The 25,545-nt window shown below is 50.5% G+C and overlaps 2 protein-coding genes across 4 annotated transcripts in view; one reads left to right on the top strand and one right to left on the bottom strand.

The window, feature by feature from the left end:
* TSPAN12 (tetraspanin 12) overlaps nucleotides 1-3,940 on the bottom strand; it is a 24,577-nt gene extending 20,637 nt beyond the window's left edge. Inside the window, exons 1-2 of one of the 2 annotated variants that reach the window (XM_078860781.1) lie at nucleotides 3,773-3,940; nucleotides 1,169-1,754 (exon numbers count right to left, since the gene is read on the bottom strand). In XM_078860781.1, the coding sequence (XP_078716907.1) occupies nucleotides 1,169-1,234 (66 nt within the window). In that variant the 5' untranslated portion in view covers nucleotides 1,235-1,754; nucleotides 3,773-3,940. Of the gene's footprint in view, nucleotides 1-1,168; nucleotides 2,457-3,772 lie in introns of those variants that run through there. The other variant, XM_078860780.1, reaches the window with a different exon arrangement.
* SAXO6 (stabilizer of axonemal microtubules 6) lies at nucleotides 3,189-25,545 on the top strand. Of its 2 annotated transcripts, XM_078860779.1 has the most exons (14): nucleotides 3,189-3,237; nucleotides 3,372-3,427; nucleotides 4,305-4,371; nucleotides 7,584-8,071; nucleotides 9,197-9,331; nucleotides 9,974-10,095; nucleotides 11,107-11,209; nucleotides 13,071-13,109; nucleotides 15,618-15,796; nucleotides 16,293-16,625; nucleotides 17,268-17,386; nucleotides 19,956-20,083; nucleotides 23,122-23,260; nucleotides 24,505-25,545. In XM_078860779.1, the coding sequence occupies exons 3-14, from the start codon at nucleotides 4,311-4,313 to the stop codon at nucleotides 24,627-24,629; spliced, it is 1,971 nt and encodes a 656-aa protein (XP_078716905.1). In that variant the 5' UTR covers nucleotides 3,189-3,237; nucleotides 3,372-3,427; nucleotides 4,305-4,310; the 3' UTR covers nucleotides 24,630-25,545. The 2 variants fall into 2 exon arrangements, with proteins under 2 accessions (XP_078716905.1, XP_078716904.1); XM_078860778.1 differs by having other exon boundaries at nucleotides 3,195-3,427.

Raw genomic sequence — 25,545 nt, 5'->3', positions numbered from 1 at the left:
ACAACACGTGACGATGCGCGTTGGGACTCGCCGCTGTGCCAGGTGGGCGGAACACGGAATGATCGGCAAGCGGCAGAGGACTCCGGTGTCAGCCCCTGGGGGGAGGGTTGGTGACGCGACCGCACCAGCACTCCGCCACTCATCTGCACCCCCCCCACTCTCCTCCTTCACACGCGATCATATCTCGGAGGGGGGGGGGGCAAGCTAGCGGCAATTGTTTCAAAATCGATGAACCACCACAGAAGATAATCAGTTCTCCGGATGAGACGCTGAGCGTCGAAATAGATTTGATCCAGAAGTTATTTTTCCTCCTCCCCCTGCGGTGAACCACTGCCGTTGAAAACTGTGCACTTCAATGTGGCTGATGGGATGTGTAAAGAAATATTGGGGTTTCTCTCTCCCTCTCTCTCTGGAGGAGACGGCCCATGGCAAGGGAGTTCGTGTTGCTGCCCCCTCGTGCGCGCTCTTGCATCACGCGGACTGTGGCCGGCAGCTCTCACGAACGCGCGGTCCCCTCCTCTGAGAACGGAGGCCGGTGGAGCCGAGTGGGGAGGATGGCCTCTTTCCTTGAAAACGCAGCAGCAGCATCGGAAACTCGCCGCCTCCTCCTCTCTTCAAACGAGGTCCTTGAACAGAGCGCGCTCGTGGCCATGGTTTAAGCCTGGCTGCCAGGGCTAACCGGGGTTCAATTGTTGGTTAACCATTACACCACCACCGGCAGTATAACACGGCCATTTGTATGGGCAGAAAGTGAACCTGTGTACTCGCTTGTTTACTCGCTTGTTTACTCCGCTGTGTACTCAACATGGATCAAGGCGAGACGCACAGCAGCAGCAGTGGAGAGAGACTGCTTCTGTCGTCACGGAGGGCGCCATAACCTGTCCAGCCTCGCTCCCTCTCTCTACCTGCCAGGTGTGTTGCCAAGTCCGTTGTGTTCAACCAGGCGAGGACTCAATTGAAAGAGCGATCACAACACTAACAAAAGCAATAATGCACAAACGACGTACAAAACAACGAAGCAAAATAGAAATCTGCCCAAAAACAAACCGCGTATCGTTAAAAACAATCGATTAAAGTTGCCCACCTGTACCCCACGGGTGTCCTCACCACCACCACCACCTACGTACGGCGTGTGTGCTCCATCGCAGCGAGCGCGCTGCCCTCTTACCCAGAAGAGGAGGTTCACAGCCAGCAGGATGTACTTGGCACACTTGAGCAGGTCCTTGGAAGCCATCGCGAGCCTCAGCGCAGCCTCCGCGTGCGGTGGAGCAGATGGCACGCCGGGCAGGATAAAGAGACCAACCGCCCGCCCAGGTGCCACGGACCCGCCCAGGTGCCACGGACACGCCCAGGTGCCACGGACACGCCCAGGTGCCACGGACACGCCCAGGTGCCACGGACACGCCCAGGTACGACGGGTCCGCCCAGGTACGACGGGTCCGCCCAGGTGCCACGGATACGTCCAGGTGCCACGGATACGTCCAGGTGCCACGGATACGTCCAGGTACGGAAGGTCCACTCAGGTGCGACAGGTGGGTCCAGGTGCCACGGACCCGCCCAGGTGCGACAGGTCCGCCCAGATGTCACAGACCCGCCCAAGTACGACGGATACGCCCAGGTGCGACAGGTCCACTCAGGTACCACAAGTCCACTCAGGTGCCACAGACCCGCTCAGGTACGGAAGGTCCGCCCAGGTGCCACAGACCCACCCAGGTACGACACAAACAACCCGGCCATTCGCCTCCTTTCCACGCCTGCGTCTCTCCACACAATACAAATACTAGTTTAGCTTTTAGTATTAGCACAGGTAAAACCCAATGGACAGCAAGTGCTCATTTTCTGAACTGCGTGGTTACGCCAGAAAAACCCTGGCGACTACAGCTTAAAAAATATAACACACGAACAAGATGAAATAAAAACAACTGCACATGGTCCAGTTACGAATGGCACGGTCATGCATTCAACGTGACGGTACACAGCCAGCAGCACAAACAACACAGAGGCCGATTCCCGTGGCGAGTGGTTCGTCCAAACCACGTCAGCTCACACGGCCTTGTGGGAGCGCATCATGTCAGCAGCATCGGTTCAACTCAAGAAAGGGAGAGAGAAAAACCCACCACACACACTCAGTCACTCTGAACCCGTGTGGACACTCGACGTCTCGGGGCCGTCAGGCTGCTCAGAGTCCGTGGCGAGCGATGCCGTTCGGGAGCGCAAAACCAACGCGCGTCTCGCGGAGCCACACAAAGACAACGATCCCCCTCCTCCCGTATAGTCTTCGCGTACTGCTCGGGCAAGTGCTGTTAGCGAGCACCCTCCTCCCCCCTCCTCCTCCTTGCCCCCCCCGCACCGCTCCCCGTGTCGGTGTCAAAGGCGCGAGCGTTCGGAACGTTGCAGGCGCTGCGGGGTCACGGAGCCGGTTCGTCACGCCGGCGAACCGAGATGCCGAGTGGATGCGAGTGATTGGGTGGGTGGGCGGGAGAGCGAATGGGAGAGTGGGTGGGAGAGTGAACAGGAGTGCGTGGGTGAGTGGGTGGTGATTGGAAGAGTGGGTGGGAGAGCGGGTGGGAGAGTGGGTGGGAGAGAGAATGGGAGATTGGGTGGGAGATTGAACTGGATTGCGTGGGAGAGTGGGTGGGATTTGAAGAGTGGGTGGGATGGGGAATGTGATAGTAGGTGGGAGAGTGAACAGGAGTGCGTGGGAGAGTGGGTGGTGATTGGGAGAGTGGGTGGGAGAGGGAATGGGAGAGTGGGTGGGAGAGTGAACAGGAGTGCGTGGGTGAGTGGGTGGTGATTGGGAGAGTGGGTGGGAGAGCGGGTGGGAGAGAGTGGGTGGGAGAGGGAATGGGAGATTGGGTGGGAGATTGAACAGGAGTGCGTGGGAGAGTAAGTGGGATTTGAAGAGTGGGTGGGATAGGGAATGGGATAGTGGGTAGGAGAGTGAACAGGAGTGCGTGGGAGAGTGTGTGGGATTGGAAGAGTGGGTTGGAGAGGGAGTGCAAGAGTGGGAGAGTGAATGGGATAGTGGTTGGGAGAGTGAATGTGGGTGGGTAGGAGAGGGAATGGTAGAGGGTGTGGGAGTGAATGGGAGAGTGACTGGGTGGGGGGGGTAGGTGGGAGAGTAAATATGAGTGGGTGGGAGTGCGAATCGGAGAGCGGGTGGGAGAGCGGGGTGGGTGCTCTTTGGACACAAAGCCCGGCACAGCGCGGGGAGTATCGAAGGACGCGGCGCCAATGGTAGCCAAGGCGACGCAGCCTGCTTGCTACTCCTCACACAGCCTCCATGCAACTCCTCACACAGCCTCCATGCTACTCCTCACACAGCCTGCCACACACACACAGCCTGTTGCTGCTGCTGTTCCTCCTCACAGGCTCCCGCACACACAGGGAGGGAGGGAGCCGCTGAACGTCTCACATCGCATGCGAGGTGAAGTGAATCCTGCGTGCGATAGCGTGTGTCATGTGTGTCACGTGTAGCCATGGTGTGTGTGTCGCCATAGTGTGTGTGTCATGTGTAACCATAGTGTGTGTGTATCATGTGCAGTCAAAGTGTGTGTGTCATGTGTAACCATAGTGTGTGTGTGTCATGTGCAGGCATAGTGTGTGTGGAGTATGGCGGCGCAGTGCTTGGCACACTCCTCTCCCATACGCAGCAATTTGGCACAGTGGAGAGCACAGATGGAGCATTGGTCCCGTAACCTGCTGCTACCAGCGATACGTAAAGACGACACGAGGGAGTCAAAGGCCGTCGGACGTTGTGCTGGCCACCCACCTCGTGTGCTGTGCTGGCCTTCATAGGTGCTCGCGAGCAGCACTTGCCCCAACAGCCTGGGAAAGCTCCACGGGGGATATTTGTCTTTGTAGCCATGGAGTGTCAGGCAATCTGCCGTAGGCGTATGAATCATGCAAATGCTTCACTCCGTCGGCTTCACGGTGGAGTCGAAAGATCCCCCCCTCGTGACATTTGTAAACGAGCAGGGACATCGTGTGACGGTGGTGCGACCCAAATTGGCGTCGTTAACAAATCAGCAGCAAATTACTCAACCGGGATTGCGTGCAGCATCATCACGCCCTGCCGTCAGACTCTTGCCAAAGATGCCCTTTCAAATGCTTGAGCTGAGGTGTTGATGTAAGTCAGTTATCGGCGTTTGAAGCTTTCTCTGAGAATGCCCTGGCGGGAAAGCAAGGCAGCCGTGATCGTACACAAATCATTGCCATCATCATTACGTTTCCACTGTTATGATATTAACCAAGCAGGTGTCCTTTGAAAAGGACATTTCTGATCTCAATCTTTTTTTCCCCAGGAGGGAATGAAGGGAACAAACATGACCAAGAAGGTGGCTTGGGCTGGACTCCGCTCGGATGAGTTGGGTACGTGGACCGTATGCGTCGCAATCTACGTTGCGGGCAACATCGTTACGTGCAACATCGTCACGCGCGACATCGTCACGCGCGACATCGACACGCGCGACATCGTCACGCGCAACATCGTCACGTGCAATATAGTCACGCGCAACATCGTCACGTGCAATATAGTCACGCGTAATATCGTCACGTGCAACATCGTCACCTGCAACATACGACACGGGCAACATCGTCACGCGCAACATCGTCACGGGCGTCGTTGTTGCGGAGATTGCAATGAACGAAATAGCTGGGCCGATGGAGCTGCGTGAGAAAAAATACATGTACAGTAATAATGCATTTTATTGATATAGTACTTCCCTGCTCAACGCACTGAACAAAAGTATTCAATAATATACATACTAAACAAACTATTACAGTAAAAAAATGACATATGTATAAAATATAAGAGCAGCATAGAGAGCATTCAATGGACGGAATATGCAGGAAATGCGCGTTGTTGTGGAGACGCTGATGTTCCGTGCTGGAGGAGACGTATCCATCCTCTTGTCTATTTTGTGCGGTGTTTCTGTAAACTTTTTTTTTAGCGTAAAGAAGCCGACAATCATATTACCACATCAATGAAAGGAACCCGTATAGGCCACGGAGAGAGATTGCGTGCACAACTGCCCTTCACGATGTAGTGAGATCTGTGGAATTAAACAACGACTCTGTAATTTTGAAGTCACACATATAACCGATGGGTTAGTATATGAGCAGTGAAATAGTATAAAATCAGAGAGTCTGACCGAACCGAAATTAACTAGAAACAAATATTAACCCATAATATTGGTTTTTTGGGTGATCGCGTAAATATATAAATGTGTCGTTACACCCGCCACCACCCGACACAGCCAACTAGTAAGGGTTGTCACGTAAACAGAACGTACCAATTCGTCACTAGTACAGCACACCGGTGTGTTGGAGAGCCAAGCCACAACATTTACAATCTGAGTACGACGTTTCGCCAGTAATTACAACTAGCTTCATCTTGTCCTTCCTGTCCATTGTGTGTATTAAAATAGCCGTACCAACAGTAATCCCTATTGATCTATCAATGGGCCCGCATAATGCGCATGCATAATGTATGTTGACTCAAGAGCGCAGAAGCGTGGTCACCACATCGACGCCTCTATATAAGGAACGAAACAGGTGGACTTCTCCACAAATCTGTCTGTCGCCTGATGAAGATAGTTGTAATTACTGGCGAAACGTCGTACTCAGATTGTAAATATTGTGGCTTGGCTCTCCAACACACTGGCGGGCTGTACTAGTGACGAATTGGCATGTTCTGTTTACATGGCCGTGTCGGGTGGTGGCGGGTTTAATGATACATTTATATATTTATGCGATCTATCCCCAAAAAACCTGATATTAGTCGCGAAAGCCTACGTGTTAAACAAAATATGAACTACTTATTTTAATGAACTGAATCTTTTTTTGGCATCAATCTAATAAGAATAGGCTTTATCCTTTGTGGCAATAATATAGGACTTGTTAAGATTTTGAAAGATCAAATAGATACCTATTGCATGGCATCAGGTCTTCATTAACCACACATACCTGTGGCAAAACTTGCAAACAATCATGCTCTGATAATATACGCATTGGTGTTTGAACATCTTAACACCTTTTTTTATTTGCAGAAAGGGTTAAAGCCTATTTATAGTTTGTCATCGTCTTCATACTGCCATAAAGGTCCCATAGGTACATCAATCTCATCTTCACAATATTAATTTTCATCATCACGAGCTGCAGCAGCAGCAGCAGCAGCAGCTTCATCATCGTCTGTGTGCGCTGTGCCCCCATTCTGCCGCGTGCACCCGGGTCCCCAGGAGCTTCTAGTTGCAGGAATGCTGTGCCAGGTGTATGGCGCTTGTCCGATGAATGCACGGTTAGCAAACCGGACCTGCAATCCAGAGGCCATCGGTTCGATCTTCCTAATCTGAACCCTAATATCCCCCCCTCCACTTCCACCACCTCGGTCCACCTAGCAGCAGCATACGTGAGTTCACCACAGTCGGTTGAATCGGCAGGTTGCGTGTGGTGGGGTAATGTGTGGGTACGCCTACTTCTTACAAAACGTCAGGCCGGTGTGGAAGAGTAGGTACAATATCCTCTAGAGCAGTGGTTCTTAACCATTACTACCTTTCGGTAAAGTCACGTCGAAAACAATCTGGCACGTCTCGCACCCTGAAAATGGAATCTCGCACCCCCAGGGGATGCGTCTCCCCCAGGTGAAAACCCGACAGCTCTAGAGGATCTCTCTTGAGCTCCCTCTCGTGGAGGCCTCTGTGCCAGCAGTGGCGAGAGAGCGAGCACTCGCAGGGCTGCTGCACCTTCACCTTTTTAAATCCTTTATATTAAGTTCACTTTGCTTGCTTGCTTGCGCGCTTACGACCGTGCAAATACTCTTTGGTTCTTTCGGTTTAGTCGCGAAAGATCGACCGTGCAAATCTTTCGGTCGTTTTTTAACCCACTTCCCGTGATCCAATCGAGCTGACATTTTGCACACAGACTCGTTGTGCGTGACAATTTATTTTCGTGAAATTTTTTTTCCTAAATGTTACACTTTTTAGGAAAAAATAAATTAGATTTAATTACCAATTGCTTAATGGTGGCAGGCAATCATCTGACCCATAGGTGGCAGCCATCTCAAGCCAAAGGACGAGAGGACTCTAGCCGCCACGCATATAAAGGATTTATAGTGAAAAACTTTGTTTTTACGGGTTAATTTTTTACCTTTCCGGATGACTTGGATTTTTTTTGTCATGTGACGATCACTGCATCGCGCAGCTTTCAGATGTGCTTTTGTGGCCGTTAGGAACTCTCTTCCTTCCGATATTAAGAAGCCACTGGGAGCTATGCACTTTTAAATCTAGATTGAAAAGAATTTATTTGGAACTGCTTTTTGTGTTTAGTTTGTTGTCCTTCCCCCAGCACCTCCGATTAGTATGGTTGGCTACTTACGGCACGAAAAAATGTCACCATACATACGTGCTGTTGTTTTTGCCCTGAATTCTATTTGCTTCGTTTCTGTACTTTATTTGTTTTGCTTTTGTGATTTTGGTGACCCAAGTCACTCTGGCGAATGAGACTTATCTTGGTCTCTTGACCTCTCACCTGGTTAAACAAATAAACCTCAACTTGACCGGAGGCCACCGTGTTCTGTTCCGCAGGAATTTCCCGGGAGCCTGGCTTCATTTCTAAGCGCAGGGTGCCCTACTACGTTCCCCGGGTCGGAGAGTCGCTGCAGTGGAACGCTGAGAGCCACGACCTCTCGGGCCGTGACCTCTCAGGCCGCGACCTCTCAGGCCGCGATGCAAACAACAGAGACATGAAATTCACGGTGGCCTCGAGTGCACGTCCGGTGTCGAAGGCAGAAAGGAAAAGCGCCGTTTCAGTTCCCCTAATCACCTCGCCCAAAGGACAGAGGGTTAAGCGTACGGAAGACAAGGCGGCTGCTGACATCACACCCGCTGCAGAGAGCTTGTCAAACACGGCTACGCGTGCGACTCACGAGAGACCGGCAGAGAAGTCACTTACCGCAATGGTGCCCGCCGCTCAGACAAGTCTGGTCATCCTGTCCCCACCACCTCCCAAGCAAGCACCGAGCGCGCCGGATTTTCAGGCAGCTCGCGCAGTGGAGGCCAATGTGTCCGAAGGGGTGAGTTCGGCTGGGTAGTGAGTGCTGTGAGCGGTTTTGATGTTTCCAGAAAAGAGCTAAAAATCATGTGAATTCATCATTGCTGCTGTTTGTCGTATGTTGCACTTCTTTCTCACCGTATGTAGCCATGCTAATCGGTGGTGCTCATGTTCAAATTATAATATTGCAGATAACTTTGGTGACACGAGTATATAAAAAAACATTTATATATTCTCATCTCATGAAGCACAGTGTGGTGTTAAAATAGCATCGGTGGTGGAGATATGGCCCTGGTTATTGCTGCGTCTGCACTGACCACACGACATTCTACGACGCTGTCTGCTTCACGGTGTATGTTAAAGATCCCGTGACGTCATTCGAGATGAGTAGGCCGTTGTGTTTCGGCATCGGCGTCACGTTGAAAAATTAAACGGCAAATTTTTCAGTTGGGATTAGGCGCAGTAACATCGCCCCCGCTGGTGAAACGACTGCAGACTACGTCTGTGCAACACAGTAGCGCCTTCCTTGGTGATAGCCTCGCGCTATACGAATGGCGCGAATACCAAATTAACTATATTATTAGTATAATTATTAACGAAGCCGTGTTTTAAGGATGGACTTTAAATGAGTTACGGAGGTGCCTGTCCAGAATTTGTAATGTAAGGCTGGAGGAACCTTTTGTGTGGGATCGGTCCAGGTTGGGGAGTGTACTCACATACTGGATGGACTGTGGTGTGTGCCCCTCATAATCAAGTTTCACGTTTGTTTCATGTAATCAGGTGAGGACTCAGGAGACAAGGAAAGTCTCATTTTGCAAGAGTGACCTGGGGAATTCGATCTGCTGGTAGGGGGCGATGATTGCTATGTGTGTAATCCCTAAGTGAGTAATTTGCGGGGCAATTTTTTTAATTTGTCAAATTTGGACCTGACGACGACACACAATAAACTCCTCTTGCAAATGACATTGGGCGTTCTTTACCATCCACCATGAAGCAGAGAGTGCGTAGTATTACCACGGTTGTTATTATCACACCCGCAGTAATAACCAGGGCTACCGATGGATTCAACACCCCAAACTTCTGCAACGACAACGGCCACCGTGGGGTGGCGTCGCCTGCTGATTAGTTGCGTCGGTGTCTTTTCAAGGTGAAGCACGTGCTGAAGAGGAAGGCTGGGATGAACGTTGCACCGAAGCGCAGCTTCCAGCGAAGCTCCGAGTACCAGCACCGCTACGGCGGCAGGACGTACACCAAGATGGCGCCAGTGCTGCTGGCAGAGCAGGTGGGGCCAGACGGTCGCGCAACCTCGCTCGCTCGCTCGCATAGATGCCCGAGCGCTCACCAAACAATGGAGCTTCGCCTGGCTTTCTGGATGGCTGTCAGCGCCTGCTGCTATGATCTCGTCCCGATGATGCTTGGCCCAGTTTATAACGAAAACGTTGCATTTCATTTGTTCTCAAATTCACTCACCAGTGTGCTAATAATAATACGAATAAAAACCTTTATATATGTGACGATTAAATTAGTTCAGAGCCCACCCCAAATATCAACTGTGTGTCCTCACGCCTTGTGGAGACTCGTGAACAGAGGTCACGGATGAACAATTCCCAACATTGTCGAGCTTTGTGATTTCATTTGACTCCATTTGGTCGTTCACAAGCACGAGGCGACCTCCGGTGGGACTCGATGCAGTCGCTGTGGAGTGGCGTCCCCGCGGTGTTGACGGAGCTACGGCGCTGTTTCATGGCTCGTCCTGTGGCAGCCCTCTCGACCTCCCCCAAGAGGACACCGTGACCCCTGTGGGTGCTACTGTGACCCCTGTGGGTGGTGCCATGACCCAAACTCTGGGAAACACTGCTCTAGAGGAATAGCTTTTCTCAATTCTACTTTTAAAGCCAATTACACCAATTAATTATTGTTGCAGCTAAAGAAAACAAAAGCTGACGCCCTGATCAGTAAACGGCGCCCACTGTTGGAAACTCGACCGAGGCCCAAGGATGAGCCGCCGGCGGAGGTGGCGCAGCAGAGAGACGCAGTGAGGATCAGGTGGGTGTCACAGAGCATCCCGGGCTGCGATCACTGCACTACAGTCTGCAGAGCCTCTCTGTCTCTCAACTTGTTTATGATCTGTGTTACAAACCTGGCGACCCGAGCTCAATTCCCTCTCGCGGCCAGCATCGTGACATTTATCTGAACCAGTTCTGGGATTCCTTTAGGTCGACTCAGCCTTAAATGAGAACACATCAGCGCTTGAGAGAAAAGGTTGGCTGGCTGGGCGTGGTTTTGGCCACACCACCCCCTCGTGTGCCCTGCTGGCCTTAATAGATGCTCGCTAACAGCACTTGCCCCACCAGTCTGGGGGGATCTATGTTCTTGAAACTTTTTATGATCTTTTATCTTGTCATTATCGTTTTAAAATCCAAACTCAGTATACAACATGTGGTGTATATCTGCGTGTGAATACATCGCTTTTTAAAATATTTATAACATTGGAAACATTTAAAATCCACTGACAATTGGTTTACAGTCCATTTACTTTCAACACTGCTGTCAATGTTCATAAAAAGTAAAAGTGCCTCCCTGCTGGAATGCGCCACAGTGGGGCTGCAGCCCTCGGCCCACCGTGGGAACTGAACGTTCGCACGGCGAGGGCCGGACAGCATTTGGAGCGACGCCATTAATTCGGAGCGACGCCATTCACTCGGAGCGAGACCGTTCACTCGGAGCGAGACCTTTAGCGGCGGGTCCAGTGGGGGAGGGCAATAGGGGCACCCCACCCCCTCACATCCCCACCCCCCACACCCCCACCCCTCCTTCTTGAGACCCCGAACATTGATATTTTATTTATTTACCAGAGAAAATCCACTGACTGTTTTTCTTTTATCAATGCAGGGCCCTATTTAAGAAGCTTGAAATGTCAGGACCACACCCTCCTTCGGATGTTTCTAGATTGGCCTATGATACAATTACTCTTTAAACGGAGACACTGGGTACTTGAGTCTCTATGGAGTTTCCTAGTGCGTGGTTCCAATGCACGACATCTCTCCTTCCCCCCAGGAAACTCAAATCTGAGTACATGGAAAACTTCCGAGCCCCTTGCCACTACAAGTTTGGTGATGGAGGCTGGGTGGGCATTCGGAGCCAGCACTCAGCATTAAAGGCATGCATCTACTTTACAATCTAAATTAACGTATTGGTGGTACAACAATGTGCAGGATAAAATAAGCGAATTTTTTGCAATAATTACTTATTTTCCCGCGATTCGCAAACCCCGGCCAGAAAATCTTGCAGGGTGGTGCGTCAAAATCAGCTCTCGTGTTGTCGAAGCAGTCTGAAGACGAATGTCAGTTCAAATTCTGATTATAGACTGTTTATGTGGACCGGTGTGTTATGCTGCACTGGTGTACACCGCCAATACGTCCAAATACTAACCTTTAACTCTATATGGTGGCGCTTAAATAGCAACTCAAAGCAAACACCTTACAACCTAAATCACACATCAAAGGCCCATTACTTCCTCTCATCTATTTTATCCACATTATCTTCACCATTACATTCATATGTGCCATTGTTAATTCTCTCTAAAGCGGCTTAGTAATTTTTACATGGTGCCTTAGTCAAGGCACTATATAAAATTACGGTAATATAAGATAACAATAACAACCGCCATCCGCCACTAAATTGTGGGGGCATCACCACGGTGCTTGCGTCATGCAAGGCACCCCTCGTGCTGTCCCTGGCCGGCACATGGTAATCACCTGGCCTGCAAGTGGGTATTATTCTGCCAGACGGGGCCGATAATTGTTGCTGTGTATAATCGCAATTGAATCATTTTCAAATATTGGATATTTGTACTCTTTGGTTTTTTCGGTAAAGTCACGTAGGTTAAAAAAGAAAACAAATAAATTAAATCACGACGTTTCGGAGGCAACACAAGCTTCCGTCTTCAGGTGAAACCGTCACAGCAAAATTACTTGATACAGCAATTTCAGGTGTAACCGTCACAGCAAAATTGCTGTATCAAGTAATTTTGCTGTGATGGTTTCACCTGAAGACGGAAGCTTGTGTTGCCTCCGAAACGTCGTGATTTAATTTATTTGTTTTCTTTTTTAACCTACGTGACTTTACCCGAAAAAACCAAAGAGTATGAATCCTTGCAGTCACGAAAGCTTCAAATCTAGAATTGGATATTTGGACTATGACACCCACTGATTTCAAATCATTGCACGGGATCTTTACCATCCCCAGTGAAGTAGATGGCACGTAGTATATTATGGTTAATGCACCCACAGCATCAGCCAGGGTTGGCTGCCAGATTCGAACCGCGAACCTCTGCAACAAGTGGAAAATGCACTCCCACTGGGCCATTGTCACCAACCCACGCGATGTGCATAAGTTACACACTGTAATCCTTCCGATAATAAGAAACCACTGGATGTATGCACTTGCAAATCTAATTTGCAAATGAATTTCTTGAGAACTGCTTTTTGTGTTTAGTTTGTTGTCCTTCCCCCGCACCTCTAATCAGCACGATTGGTTGCATATGGTGTGAAAGATGTTCAACATATGTATGTATGTACGCACGTACACACAACCTGCGCGGCCTTCTTCAGGGGATCTCAGGGTCATGCCCAATGCAGTGACGGCCATTTATCATTATCATCATTATGAGCCATGGTCTATCCACTGCTGGTTGAAGGTCTCCCCATGCCATCCTCCATCTGTCACGGTCCTGCAATGCTACAATCCAGCACACTCCTGCAAACGAGCTGATCTCATCTCCTCGGCTGTCCGGTCCCTGACCCCGGCACGTGGCTAAATCATACACAGCCTCCTCACCCCCAATTATCCTCACGCGGAAGCCATTGGCGCCGTCGCTGTTTGCGGGACACACATGTCCCGTCCCGTCTCGCGTGTGCGGTGTGCCTGTTGTGAACGAACTTGACGCACGTTGTCCGTATTTGTCCACGCCCCGGTTGTGTTGGAATTGCCTTGCACGATTGGCTCTTGTCGTTGTGCAGGGTGCAGAGCAGAGCCGGAGCAGCGGGTGGCTTGCTGAGGTGAGTGGCTGTTGCTGGCAGAGGCTGGTCTACAAACTTCCGAATGGGGGATGATGAGTGGGGGTGCCGAGGGTGGAGGCGATCCTGAAATTTCAAGCTTTTTAAATACTGTAGGGCCCTATATCTCAGCGTATAGAAACATTCAGTATTCTTAGTTTTTTTAAGAATATGAATCCTTGCAGTCACGAAAGCTTCAAATCTAGAAACATTCAGTGTTATTACTCTGATAAATATCAACAAAATGGAAATTGTTAGATATCTCACCGAGTGGGAGATTTTCCCTATCGCCTCACTGGCTGTCGGTTGTTAGTTTTACTGCCACAGTGAAAGTGAGGAAGTTTGGCCTGAAAGCGACATGAGTTGCAGTCATCAGGCATCGCTGATGACCTCTGTCCAGAGGCCACACGGACAGAAGGGTCGTCGTACAGTCTCAATGGCAATCAGAGGCACGGATTGGGTCCATTTTCTAAGCCACCCACCCTAACCTGTGAGGTTGACTTGGGGGTTCACGTAGGGAACTCTGGGTGCAGATCCAGGCTTCAGCCGCTCGTCATTAAACTGGCTTGTATGTATGCACGTTGAATTTATTTCGCACCATATATGGCCATCTGTGCTAATCGGAGGTGCGGGGGAAGGGTAACAAAATAAACACAAACATTTGCTCAAACAAAATGAGTTTTCAGTCAATTTTTAAAAGTGCATAGCTCCAGTGCCTTCCTAATATCAGAAGGAAGAGGGCTCCAGACAGCCACAGAGGCACATCTGAATACACGCGATGCAGTGGCCATCTTTGTTCGATGGCTAGCCAAAAGCCGCTGCTGCGAGGATGACCGGAGTTTGCGTGATGGTTTATGCTCCTTGACGAGATCAGCAAGGTATTGTGGTTCATTTATGGCAAGCACTTTGTGTGTAATGAGTGTGACCTTATAAATGAGGGTGACCTTATAAAATGGCTTCACACGTTGCAGAGATGTGATGGTCTCAGGCCCGTCACCAATGACTGCAAAGATAATAATCTGATTCGTAATTCATTTTTGGGTTTGGCCAAGTAATCACCTGACCTAATTTGTGTCGTCAAGAGCCTTTACCACCTGACACAGACAAGAACGCACTCGTGCAAGCATATAACCACGTGCCGACGATGACTATTTCGGCTCGCTCACCGGTGAGATAAAGAAACATTATCACCGCCAAAGATGAGAATAATCAAAGGTGTACAGGCAGTCCCCGAGATACGATTTTCCGACTTATGAACATCCGCACTCACGAACGAACAGCCATGAAATGTTATTATGCTAACCATTCAACTTGCGAAACTTCAGTCGTACTCACGAAGCGAACCACAGCACTATTTTGTTCCGTGGAACGACCCTCCATGATATATAATGATTACCAGCATCCCACGTGATGCACACCCCTTCTGATACCAAGCCAGCATCAGGACTCAACGTAAGTGAAAATTACAGATTTTTTAAATGTTCATGTTACTTTATATTATGTTTTATTTACTATACCGTATATATTACAGGATTACATGTGTAGTGAGTTCAACCGAGTCGCAGATGTACTCTTTGGAGGCAACACATTTATTAATACCAACACAACGGGGTAACTGCCCCTTAACCAGATAACAGCCTATGGTGGTGACCACCAGGCTAACTGCACTAGTTACACCGTGACTAGCTACAATGGACCGGACCACAGCTCGTGTCCAGGTCCACGTGTTGGAGAGTCTGTAGGACGTAGAACGTAGATTATTCAGGATGAACAACAGCAGCCGGTCCCTCTCGGGGACCCGGCTGATATTCTCTGTGGCGTGGCTGGCCCCGCCCTTAGCCACGACCACCTTCTAGAATCCTCGAGCAGGATCTCGACCCTGACACGTGACCACTCCTAGCCCCCACCTGGGGGCCCTGTGTAGACTTTACCAGTCACGTGTCCTTCAGGGTCAACCAGAGTGCCATGGCGCTTAGTAACCCCATGGCCGACACTCTCACACCCTATACTGTAGGGGTCGGCACTGCACGCAGAGCGTGGTGCCATCCAGCACAGCCAGTCAGCGCTCACCGAGCTCCTCTAGGGCCAGTACTGCACCCACATACTAGTGGTGCCCGCGTTGTCAATACATCGCACGCCGTGCCTCTCGAGGGCCGGCATTACACAGTGACATCCGCGATGTCACTACACATGCAAATGTTCAATAGTTAATCTTATTTAGGAGTTTCAAATTGCTTCCTTTTTGTGTGGAATTGTAACACATTTTATAACGCTGACCAAACATACAATTAAATCTCTAGTTCAAAAATACGAACAAATCGACTTATGCACGTGTCTCGGGAACGTAAACCGTTCGTTCGTAAGTCAAGGTCTGCCTGTACTTTCATTTGCTTAATTTTGGCTCGTTGCATGTATGTATGTAGAACTTCTTTCGCACCATACATGGCCAACTGCGCTAACCGGATGCCTCCTTATGTGCGCCGCAACCGTGTGTCGCACACACGCGCGCAGGTGCGGGACCTACGGGAGAAGGCAGAATTGTACAAGCGGCGCCTGCTGGGCACGCACTTCTCCCGCGATCACCTCAACCAGATCCTGTCAGAGCAGAACGAACGCTGGGACCAGCAGAGCACCAGTAGCGTGGCCGCGGAGGACTTCAGCAGCGCCGTCGAGGCGCTGGACCTGGCCAGGTGACACCGCCGGGCCGATGGCCCCGTTCATCGTGAGAGACGTGCAGCGAGCATTGACTCGTAGCGCGAGCTTGTTTTGAAAAAGAAAGTCAAAGAGATCGACTGCTTCGATTGAGCATTAAGGCATTGGTGCGCATCTCCTGCTTACAGCCCTGCAGAGCCAGCGGTAGAAATTCCACATTCCTATGGTGGGCGAGAGGATATCGAAAGGACAACCACTGGTGACTCCCCGCCTGAGTGGTATTGCTTTTATTGACCACGGAGGGATGATGGGTTGAGTCAACGCTCAACCAGGATTTGGACTCGCGACCTTCTGATTGCGAGATGCTCGCTCTCCCGCTGAGCCACGATCATGTCGGAGAACAAAAGTCCCACACGGTGTGGTAGCAGAACCCCTCTAAGAGTCACACTTGAATCGCCTCTCTGCTGTGTGGGCTGGCGAAATTGAGTTGGCTCACGAGGATGTTATTTGTCTTCTTGTGCTTTGTCCCAACAGAGTGAGAGATAAACAGAGAGCGTGGGCTCGGAGACCACGCGAGAAGGGTGGTGGAGTTGCCGGCACGGCACAAGAGCGACAGGTGGGTAACGGCCGTGCGGACAACTTCAAAGGCGGAGCGGCGGACGAGGCTGATGGCGCAGCTTGCGTGGCGACCGAGGCCTTCGGCAAGCCTCCGGCGGATAGCGCAGCCATCTGGGGGGAGAACGCGAGTGGCGATGCCGCCTCTGCCGCCCCCACCGCCACGTTTGCCGAGACTCGGGAGCTCGTCGCGGATGGCACTCGGCCGCACACTGCGGAGGAGGAAGCAGACGACGCCCACGAGCGCTGGAGGTGACGCCGCCCTGCACCACCGTGCTCTGTGTATGCGAGCAATCTTAGCATAGCCACCTTTCTTTCCTCTGCTGTCTAGGGCCCAGCGTAGAAAGCAACTTTGGAAAAAGCTGTGCTTTTCAAAGTGGGTCCACAATAGAGCTCAGAGCGGACATTTTATTTCTTGTAAAAAACACATTTCCCCACACGGATCACACAGCTTCACCCACCCACACTGTGTGTCCCAGACTGTCTGATGTGAATCGTAAGATTCCTTAATTCTTCTTTTATATGACCTATTTCCTACGACAAGCAACGCCAGTAAAACGCTGGCCAGCTGTACTAATTGGGAAATGGATGCCCTGCTCCGGCTGCTGAAAAATCCGGCTCGCTGCAAAACTACTTACGATCAATGTAAACAACAACAACGACGATAATGATGCTCCTGTCGTGTGATGGGCAGTGTCTAACGAGCTCTGCTGTGACTGTCAGAAGCACACTCCAGGGACATTGCTGCACTGTACAGTGGTCACCGTGTGGTGACGTCGGCTCGAGTGGCACCGCGGGACTGAGAGGTTTGCTGCGAGTCGCTCGAGCGTGAGGAGCGGCATCTTTAAAGAGCACCCACGGCGTTCCCTTTGCAATTGTGAAATCGGAACGCAGCACCGCCTCGGTGGGGTCAGAGGCGAGCGGAGACGGAGGCGGCCGGTTCCCCACCCCCAGGCTGACAGCGCTCGGGGGAGCTCAGCGCACGCACCACGACCTCACCACCCCGGCGGTCGGTAAGGGCGCAGGACCGTGGCCTCGCAGGGCCGTTGGATTGGTCCACCTCACTGCCGCCCCAGTGATTCGTGCGCCGCACTACATGGAGCGCGCCGCGTGAATCACTGGGGCGGCGGTGAATTCGGCAGGCCCGTCCCTGGTTGTTGCATCGTGTTAACCGTACAAATGCAAATCTTTAACGTGTACAATACAAATATTTTACGTGGACAAATACACGTTAAAGATCCAACCAATCTCGTTTAAAACAAGTGGGCCATCATGTGCCGGCGTCATGGTTCACCTTTCCCTCATTTGAAAATGACCCACGAATTATTCAATTGGGATTCCACACGCCAACATCTCCATTTGTAAGTTTTAATTTGGCTGTGAGAATTTTTAATCAACTTACTGGTAAGCCGAACCGATAATAGCTGCTGCCTTAAACGCTCATGCTGGTGATAATTGATTTATTTAACCGTGTCAGGTGGTGGAGCGTCCATAACGACACTAATTTGGCCGAATCATTGCGTGCCCTCAACCAACTACGAATCGTAAATATTGCCTGCAAAAAGCTGCGCGTTACAAATACTTCACGAATGCCGAGTGGACGCCTCTTGCGCATGCGAGTGGTCTGTTTGGGGAATTTAGGATCTCACGGATCTCCCGGAACCCCCCCCCCCCCCCCCGTGTTGTAGGAACGCGCGCTTGCTTGAGGAGCGCAGCGCGACACACGGGGGCAGAGGCGTCGTTAAACACGCGGCCGCCGCGCTTCCGCCTGAAGTGCCCACTTTTCCACGACAGTTAATCCCTCCGGCCGAACGGCACCCCCTGCTTAGTTTGCGAGCTCGATGTCCGGCTGTGGTATGGACCCTGTCCCTCACAATTGAGGACCACCTTGTGTGGAGTTACCCACAGTTATGCTGTGGAGATGCTCCCAGGATATGAATCTATCATAGTTTTTTTTGGGGTTAAATCGCGTAAATATAAATGTGTCGTGAAACCCGCCATTACCTGACACAGCCAATTAGTAAAGTTTGTCTCGTAAACAAAACATGCGTTTAGTTACTAGTTCAGCACACCAGTGTGTTGCAGCGTAAACCCAGAACATTTAAAATTCGAGTACCGTGGAGTTTTGCCAGTGATTACAACCAGCCTCATCAAGGGACAGCCAGAATTGTGGAGAAATCCTCCTGTTTCAGTCTTAAATAGACGCATGTGTGAGCGGCGCACAGTGGAGTCAAACGGGTGCGGAGAGAGAGAGCAACCAGAGAAAGGCGACTAAAAGAGAACCATAGCAGTGATTGTCTGGCTGCAAATGCAGACACGGTGTAGGCGTCTTGGAGTCTGCAGATGGAGGCGATCAGCGTGGCAGAGACGCTGCGTGAGCGGAGGCTTAATGACGGCCACCTGGGGTCTTTTAATGAGTGAAGGGTTATAAGGTGATCTGCGGAGACACGCGGGGGAGTTGTGAGTTGAGTTGGTTGGAGTGAAGAGAAGAGTGAACACAGAGTATATAGCGAGAGGCTAGCAGTAGAGAAGCTAGCAGAGTGTATAGCAAAAAGCTAGCCGCAGAGTATGTAGCGAGAGGCTAGCAGTAGAGAAGCTAGCAGAGCATTTTGCAAAAAGCTAGCAGCAGAGAAGCTAGCAGAGTATGTAGCGAGAGGCTAACAGTAGAGAAGCTAGCAAAATGTATAGCGAGAGGCTAGCAGTGGAGAAGCTATCAGAGTGTATAGCGAGAGGCTAGCAGTAGAGAAGCTATCAGAGTGTATAGTGAGAGGCTAGCAGTAGAGAAGCTATCAGAGTATATAGTGAGAGGCTAGTAGTGGAGAAGCTTGCAGAGTGTGTGGTGATAGGCTAGCAGTGGAGAGGCTAGCAGAGTGAGAGAGAGATCAGGCTAGCAGTGGAGAGGCTAGGAAAGTGAGAGTAGGTTAGCAGTGGAGAGGCTAGGAGACTGAGAGAGAGCAGATTAGCAGTGGAGAGGCTGAGAGTGGAGTGAGTGAAGCGAGCAGAGCGGAAGTTGCGATGGAGTTACGTGGTGTTGAACGCGAGGAGTTCTGTTCGAATAAAAGTGGTATAGGAGGAAAATAAGAACTCTTTGGTTCTTTCGGTAAAGTCACGTAGGTGAAAATAAAATATATATTTTTTTATTTTATTCGGTAAAGTCACGTAGGTGAAAATAAAATACAAAGAAATTTGTATTTTATTAATAAAATAAAAATAGAGTTTAATTTTATTTACCGAAAGAACCAAAGCGTATGGATCCTTGCAGTCACGAACACTTCAAATCTAGAAAAATAAGAAGTTGTCCGCGTGAAATAACACCACTACACATGCACATTATGTAAGTACATGAAGCATGTATATGAATGTTTCCCATTTCTTGTTGTGAGCTTGGAGACACATTGACCCTCATTTTACCGCATACAGTAGCACCACCTGCGACGAATAGATATCATTACGTATGGTGCGTATCCATCTACTGCAATAAATAAGTAAACAGACGTCGGCCCATGGGCTTTGTGAAACATCGGCGCTTGTCGAGCGGCGTTAGTTTACCGGGCCCGTGACGTTCGCTTCCACCTGCCGCAGGGGGTGCCCTGCTGGTGTCTCCTCCCAAGGAGGGGCTGGGGTCCCAGCGGAGGGAGACGCCACTGGGAAAACCGTTCTCGCCGCACAAGTATCGCGATGGAGCCAGCGCGGCTCCACCTCGCTCAAAGGTGAGGGCTCCTCCTCACACGAAGTTGAGGGCCTCGCTCGCAGGTGAGGGCCGGCCAAGGCCCACCGGGCGCGTGGGCTGGGGCTCCGGGCCCTCGTCCTGCGAGCAACGATCAGCAGGCTGGCTGGGGTTGTGTCCTTCCAGAAAAAAACCCCACATGCTTTCTGAAGAGCGTGCCCAAAGTGTGCTTACGAATGTAAATACAATTGGACGTAAAACAAACAAAAAAAACACACTGACTTTTCTCTCACGATATCAGGGAAAGTTATTGACATTGCCAAGATGAATGCCTGTGTTGGTTCATCCGAATCCATCAACAAAAACCCAGTCGCAATCTACAGTACATGCAACGATAGCGTTGCTTAAGCAACACACGCAGTCACACCTGGACGGAGATGAAGTATGTAGTGTATGCCACACGCCACGGGAATGGGGAGTAGAGTCAACGATATAATTTATGGAAGCAAAAAAAGGAACAAGGGGAGGGAAGAGACAAGAGAGAGAATGGAAGAGAAGGATGGGAAAGGAACAGAGAAACGGAGCCAAAGGGTCAGGAGAGATGAAAGGGAGGAAGAGCCTGCAGCAGGGTCTCGACGCTGCTGTTGCACGGAGGAGCAGCGTGTGTTTCCACAGCGGGCGGCGGGGAGAGGGGAGGGGTTCAGAGTGGGGGTTGGCCACACAGAAGTCAGAATCAACACATTCCTGCGGTGGGAGCTGGTAGGAACGTTGGGTTGCTTGGTCAATGGCCAGGGTCAGCGGCGGCGTGGTGTATTCCGCAAATATGGCCGACTGTGAGGGCGGGCACAAGCCGGCGTGAGTAGGTTAAACGTTTAAGGGCACCACGGGGTGACCAGCCCCTCCCCACCCAGCCCCAGTCCACCCAGTCCCACCCCTCCCACCCCCCAGCCAGCCCCTCCCCACCCTCCCCTCCCCACCCAGCCACTCCCCACCCTCCCCTCTCCACCCCTCCCATTTTTGGATGCAGGACGGACGGACAGAATTATCCCCTGTGGGCTGATGTAACCAGGAGGTTCCTACCAGTATAATATTTTTTGATCCTGGAGGAATCCGATAAGCCAGTTGGGGTGGGTAAGAACGTTACAACGAACAATACAAACACGATAGGAGTGCAAAGTACAGCAAAGGCAAACACCCAAAAAACATACAAATAAAACTAAACCATCCCGATCCTACCAGACAAAGCCCACTGAGGTGTTAACTTAATTTTTAAGATGCGACCAGGCCACAAATGATAGCTCAACAAAGTGGCTTATCATGTAGAAATTTATAGCAGCAAAATAATGTGTCGTGTTTTTATTCACGCGGACAAATTCTTCTTTTTCTCCTCTGTCACTTTTTATTGAACAGAACTCCTCGCGTTCGACACCCCGTAGCTCCGTCGTGATCTTCCCGCTCATGCTGCTTCGCTCCGCTCGCTCCGCTCCCCCTCGCTCTCCTAGCCTCTCCACTGCTAGCCTGTTCTCTCTTTCTCTCACACTCCTAGCCTCTCCACTGCTAGCCTGTTCTCTCTCTCTCCTAGCCTCTCCACTGCTAGCCTGTTCTTTCTTTCTCTCACACTCCTAGCCTCTCCACTGCTAGCCTGTTCTCTCTCTCTCCTAGCCTCTCCACTGCTAGCCTGTTCTCTCTTTCTCTCACACTCCTAGCCTCTCCACTGCTAGCCTGTTTTCTCTCTCTCCTAGCCTCTCCACTGCTAGCCTGTTCTCTCTTTCTCTCACACTCCTAGCCTCTCCACTGCTAGCCTGTTCTCTCTCTCTCCTAGCTTCTCCACTGCTAGCCTGTTCTCTCTTTCTCTCACACTCCTAGCCTCTCCACTGCTAGCCTGTTCTCTCTCTCTCCTAGCCTCTCCACTGCTAGCCTGTTCTCTCTCACACTCCTAGCCTCTCCACTGCTAGCCTGTTCTTTCTCTCACTCTCCTAGCCTCTCCACTGCTAGCCTGTTTTCTCTCTCCTAGCCTCTCCACTGCTAGCCTGTTCTCTCTCTCCTAGCCTCTCCACTGCTAGCCTGTTCTCTCTCTCTCTCATAGCCTCTCCACTGCTAGCCTGTTCTCTCTCTCACTCTCCTAGCCTCTCCAATGCTAGCCTATATACTCTGCTAGCTCCTCCACTGCTAGCCTTCCTCTATATACTCTGCTAGCTTCTCCACTGCTAGCCTCTCACTATTTACTCTGCTAGCTCCTCCACTGCTAGCCTTCCGCTATATACTCTGCTAGCTTCTCCACTGCTAGCCTATCACTATACACTCTGTTAGCTTCTCTACTGCCTCTCACTATACACTCTGCTAGCTTCTCTACTGCTAGCCTCTCACTATACACTCTGCTAGCTTCTCCACTGCTAGCCTCTCACTATATACTCTGCTAGCTCCTCCACTGCTAGCCTTCCGCTATACACTCTGCCAGCTTCTCCACTGCTAGCCTCTCACTCTACACTCTGCTAGCTCCTCCACTGCTAGCCTCTCACTATATACTCTGCTAGCTTCTCCGCTGCTAGCCTGTCTACCCTCGCTCCTCCATCCTCACCCCTGCCTCCAGCGGGGCACCAGGCATCCCCGCTGGAGAGGACGAGGTGTTGAGAGCGGGGCCCGGACTTGTCTTCACTCCAACCAACCCAACTCACAACTTCCCCGCGTGTCTCATCGCCTTATATCCCCTCACTCATTAACTCCTCATTCATTAAGCTGGCGACCTCCCGTTGCCTCAAGCCCGTGGCTTCCGCCGCTATCGCCTCAATCTCCAGACTCCGAGGTGCCTACACCGTGTCTGCATTTGCAGCCAGCCAATCACCACTATGCATCTTAATTGGTCACCTTCTTTGGTTGCTGTCTCTCTCCGTACCTGCGTGCCCTGACGTGATTTCACTGTCAGAAACTCACACAAATGTGGTTTACGGGAGGCTTGATGTGCTTTAGACAAGGAGAGAGAGGTAAAATATTTTGAGTTGCTTCGAGTCGCCGTTCTTTTAACGGCACAGCTCGATAGCGCCCACCCGGTCGGGTGACTCCCCCTACGCTGCCGCCCCACAGAGCGCAGCGCGAGCGCCGGACCTGCTACCGTGCGCGGGCACAAGGACTTTTGACCCGCTGCCCCTGCGCGAGGAGCCATGGCCCAGCTCCCCCGCGCGGGAACCGCTCCTCCACTCCGCTCCTGCCAGACTCCTCCCGGGTGAGCTCTCCGTCATCGCGCCAACAACAATCTACAGCGCATCAGCCAGCATCGCCCTCATTGCACCCTGTCAATGAGTTTAGGAAGGTCGTTTATATCGTTCTAGGGTACCATGTGGATTTAAATTGTATCGTGGTTATTTTATATTGGCAGATTCATACATGATTAGTCGCCAAATGACTCTCGTGTATGATATAATTGCACACACGTTTATAAATAACCTCACGTACCCCTTGGGACATTGCCACGTACTCCCAGGGGTCTGCGTACTCCTGGTTGAGAACCACTGGACTAAGGCATGAACTATCGTACCACCGCTCTCCAGGTTGCAATAGCTAATGGCCACTATGATGCGCTTTGCTAAATATCACCCCATGGGTTAAAACATTACCACTCTGTAAACAACTACCACTGATGCAGTTATAACTGGGCACAATGACAAGAGTTATCACTTGGTTTCTGCTGAAATTATGCACACCCAGAAGGCCGTATGGATGATTGAATGTGTAAAAAAAAAAATTTACGTGGAGGGACAGGCATGTCATGGAGAAGTGTCTGCTTATTTATTTTGTTATTTATAATCTACACAACGACACTAATCGTTTTGTGTTGTTTATGAGAAGGGTCTTCGCCTGTAAACATCTCGCAGTTTACCAGCATGGGTCCAAGCGAGCCAGACTGCTGATGAAATACTGCGTGCAGAAACCGGTCCAGAGTTTGCTTGCATTAAACCAATGCTGCTGACATGATGCATTCCCAGAAGGCCTTTCGGCTGATGGGATGTGTACAAATTACTTTCTTTCAATGTGGAGGGACAAATATGTAAAGGAGGGGGTATTGACTGTTTATAGATGTTGTTTCTCACATGGAGCAGCAGCTGTTTGGTTCTGCCAGCGCTCATGACCGTGCGCCACGGTGGCGAGATGTGAACTTCCTCGCTTGGTATGCAGGAGCACATGGGTTGGTTCTCGACTCTGTAGTTTGTATAATTGGAGTTTGGATGTCTTTCTCCCCGTGGTCACATGGATTTTTCTCCGGCTCTTCTGGTTTTTCCCTCCACATTTGTAATCAAAACGCGCTAGAAGATTCTACGTGATGATAAGCGACTTCGTTGAGCTATCATTTGTGGCCAGGTCGCTTTTGAAAAATAGCTACTTTATATAGCTCAGTGGGCCTTACCTGGTAAACAAAAAAAATGCAGTTTAGTCGTGCTCAAGGAAGGTTCGACGTTGTCCGTGCTTCAGGCGCCGAGGAGCGGATCGCGCTGCTGTCGGCGCGCTCCGAGGCATCGAGCTCCGCGGCGTCGGAGCTGCTGGAGAGGGCGGTGCAGCGCCGGCGCGACGCGTGGACCAAGAAGACGCCCGGCTGAGCGCGACTCGCACGCGGACTCCACTGTGGACTCCGCCGCAGACCACGCGGACGGACGGCACCATGGGAGCGGGGTCGTTGCGTTTTGGCGTGACGTGTGAAGCGATTCAACACATTTATGCCCGTTTTTGTTTGGATTTGGGCCATAATTATTTAAATATTCTCTTCTGACCATTATCGTGAGTGATATGGCTGTATAAATGTCCGTGTGTGCAGTGTGTAAATGTCAGATTCCACTCTTATGGAATCACAGCACAAACCATCACACCTGGTGAGATCGGTCGCCACCTGTCCTGTGTCTGACCTGGACAGTTTGGGAATTGGCACCTGTATTTGGTTGACTGGAATTGGTTTGTGTCACATCATAGCTTGTGTTACATCATAGCTTGTGTTACATGATAGCTGGTGTTACACCATAGCTTGTGTTACATCATAGCTTGTGTTACACCATAGCTTGTGTTACATCATAGCTTGTGTTACACCATAGCTTGTTACATCATAGCTTGTGTTACATCATAGTTTGTGCTACATCATAGCTTGTGTTACACCATAGCTTGTGTTACATCATAGCTTGTGTTACACCATAGCTTGTTACATCATAGCTTGTGTTACATCATAGCTTGTGTTACATCATAGCTTGTGCTACATCATAGCTTGTGTTACACCATAGCTTGTGTTACATCATAGCGTGTGTTACATCATAGCTTGTGTTACATCATAGCTTGTGTTACATCATAGCTTGTGTTACATCATAGCTTGTGCTACATCATAGCTTGTGTCACATCAGCTTGTGTTACATCATAGCTTGTGTTACATCATAGCTTGTGTTACACCATAGTTTGTGTTACATCATAGCTTGTGTTACATCATCGCTTGTGCTACATCATAGTTTGTGTTACATCATAGACTGTGTTACA

Source organism: Lampetra fluviatilis, chromosome 11, assembly GCF_964198595.1.
Source record: "Lampetra fluviatilis chromosome 11, kcLamFluv1.1, whole genome shotgun sequence".
In the NCBI taxonomy this organism is placed as follows: Eukaryota; Metazoa; Chordata; class Hyperoartia; order Petromyzontiformes; family Petromyzontidae; genus Lampetra; species Lampetra fluviatilis.
Note: the sequence above shows the minus strand (reverse complement) of the source record. Positions and strands in the feature narration are given on the sequence as shown.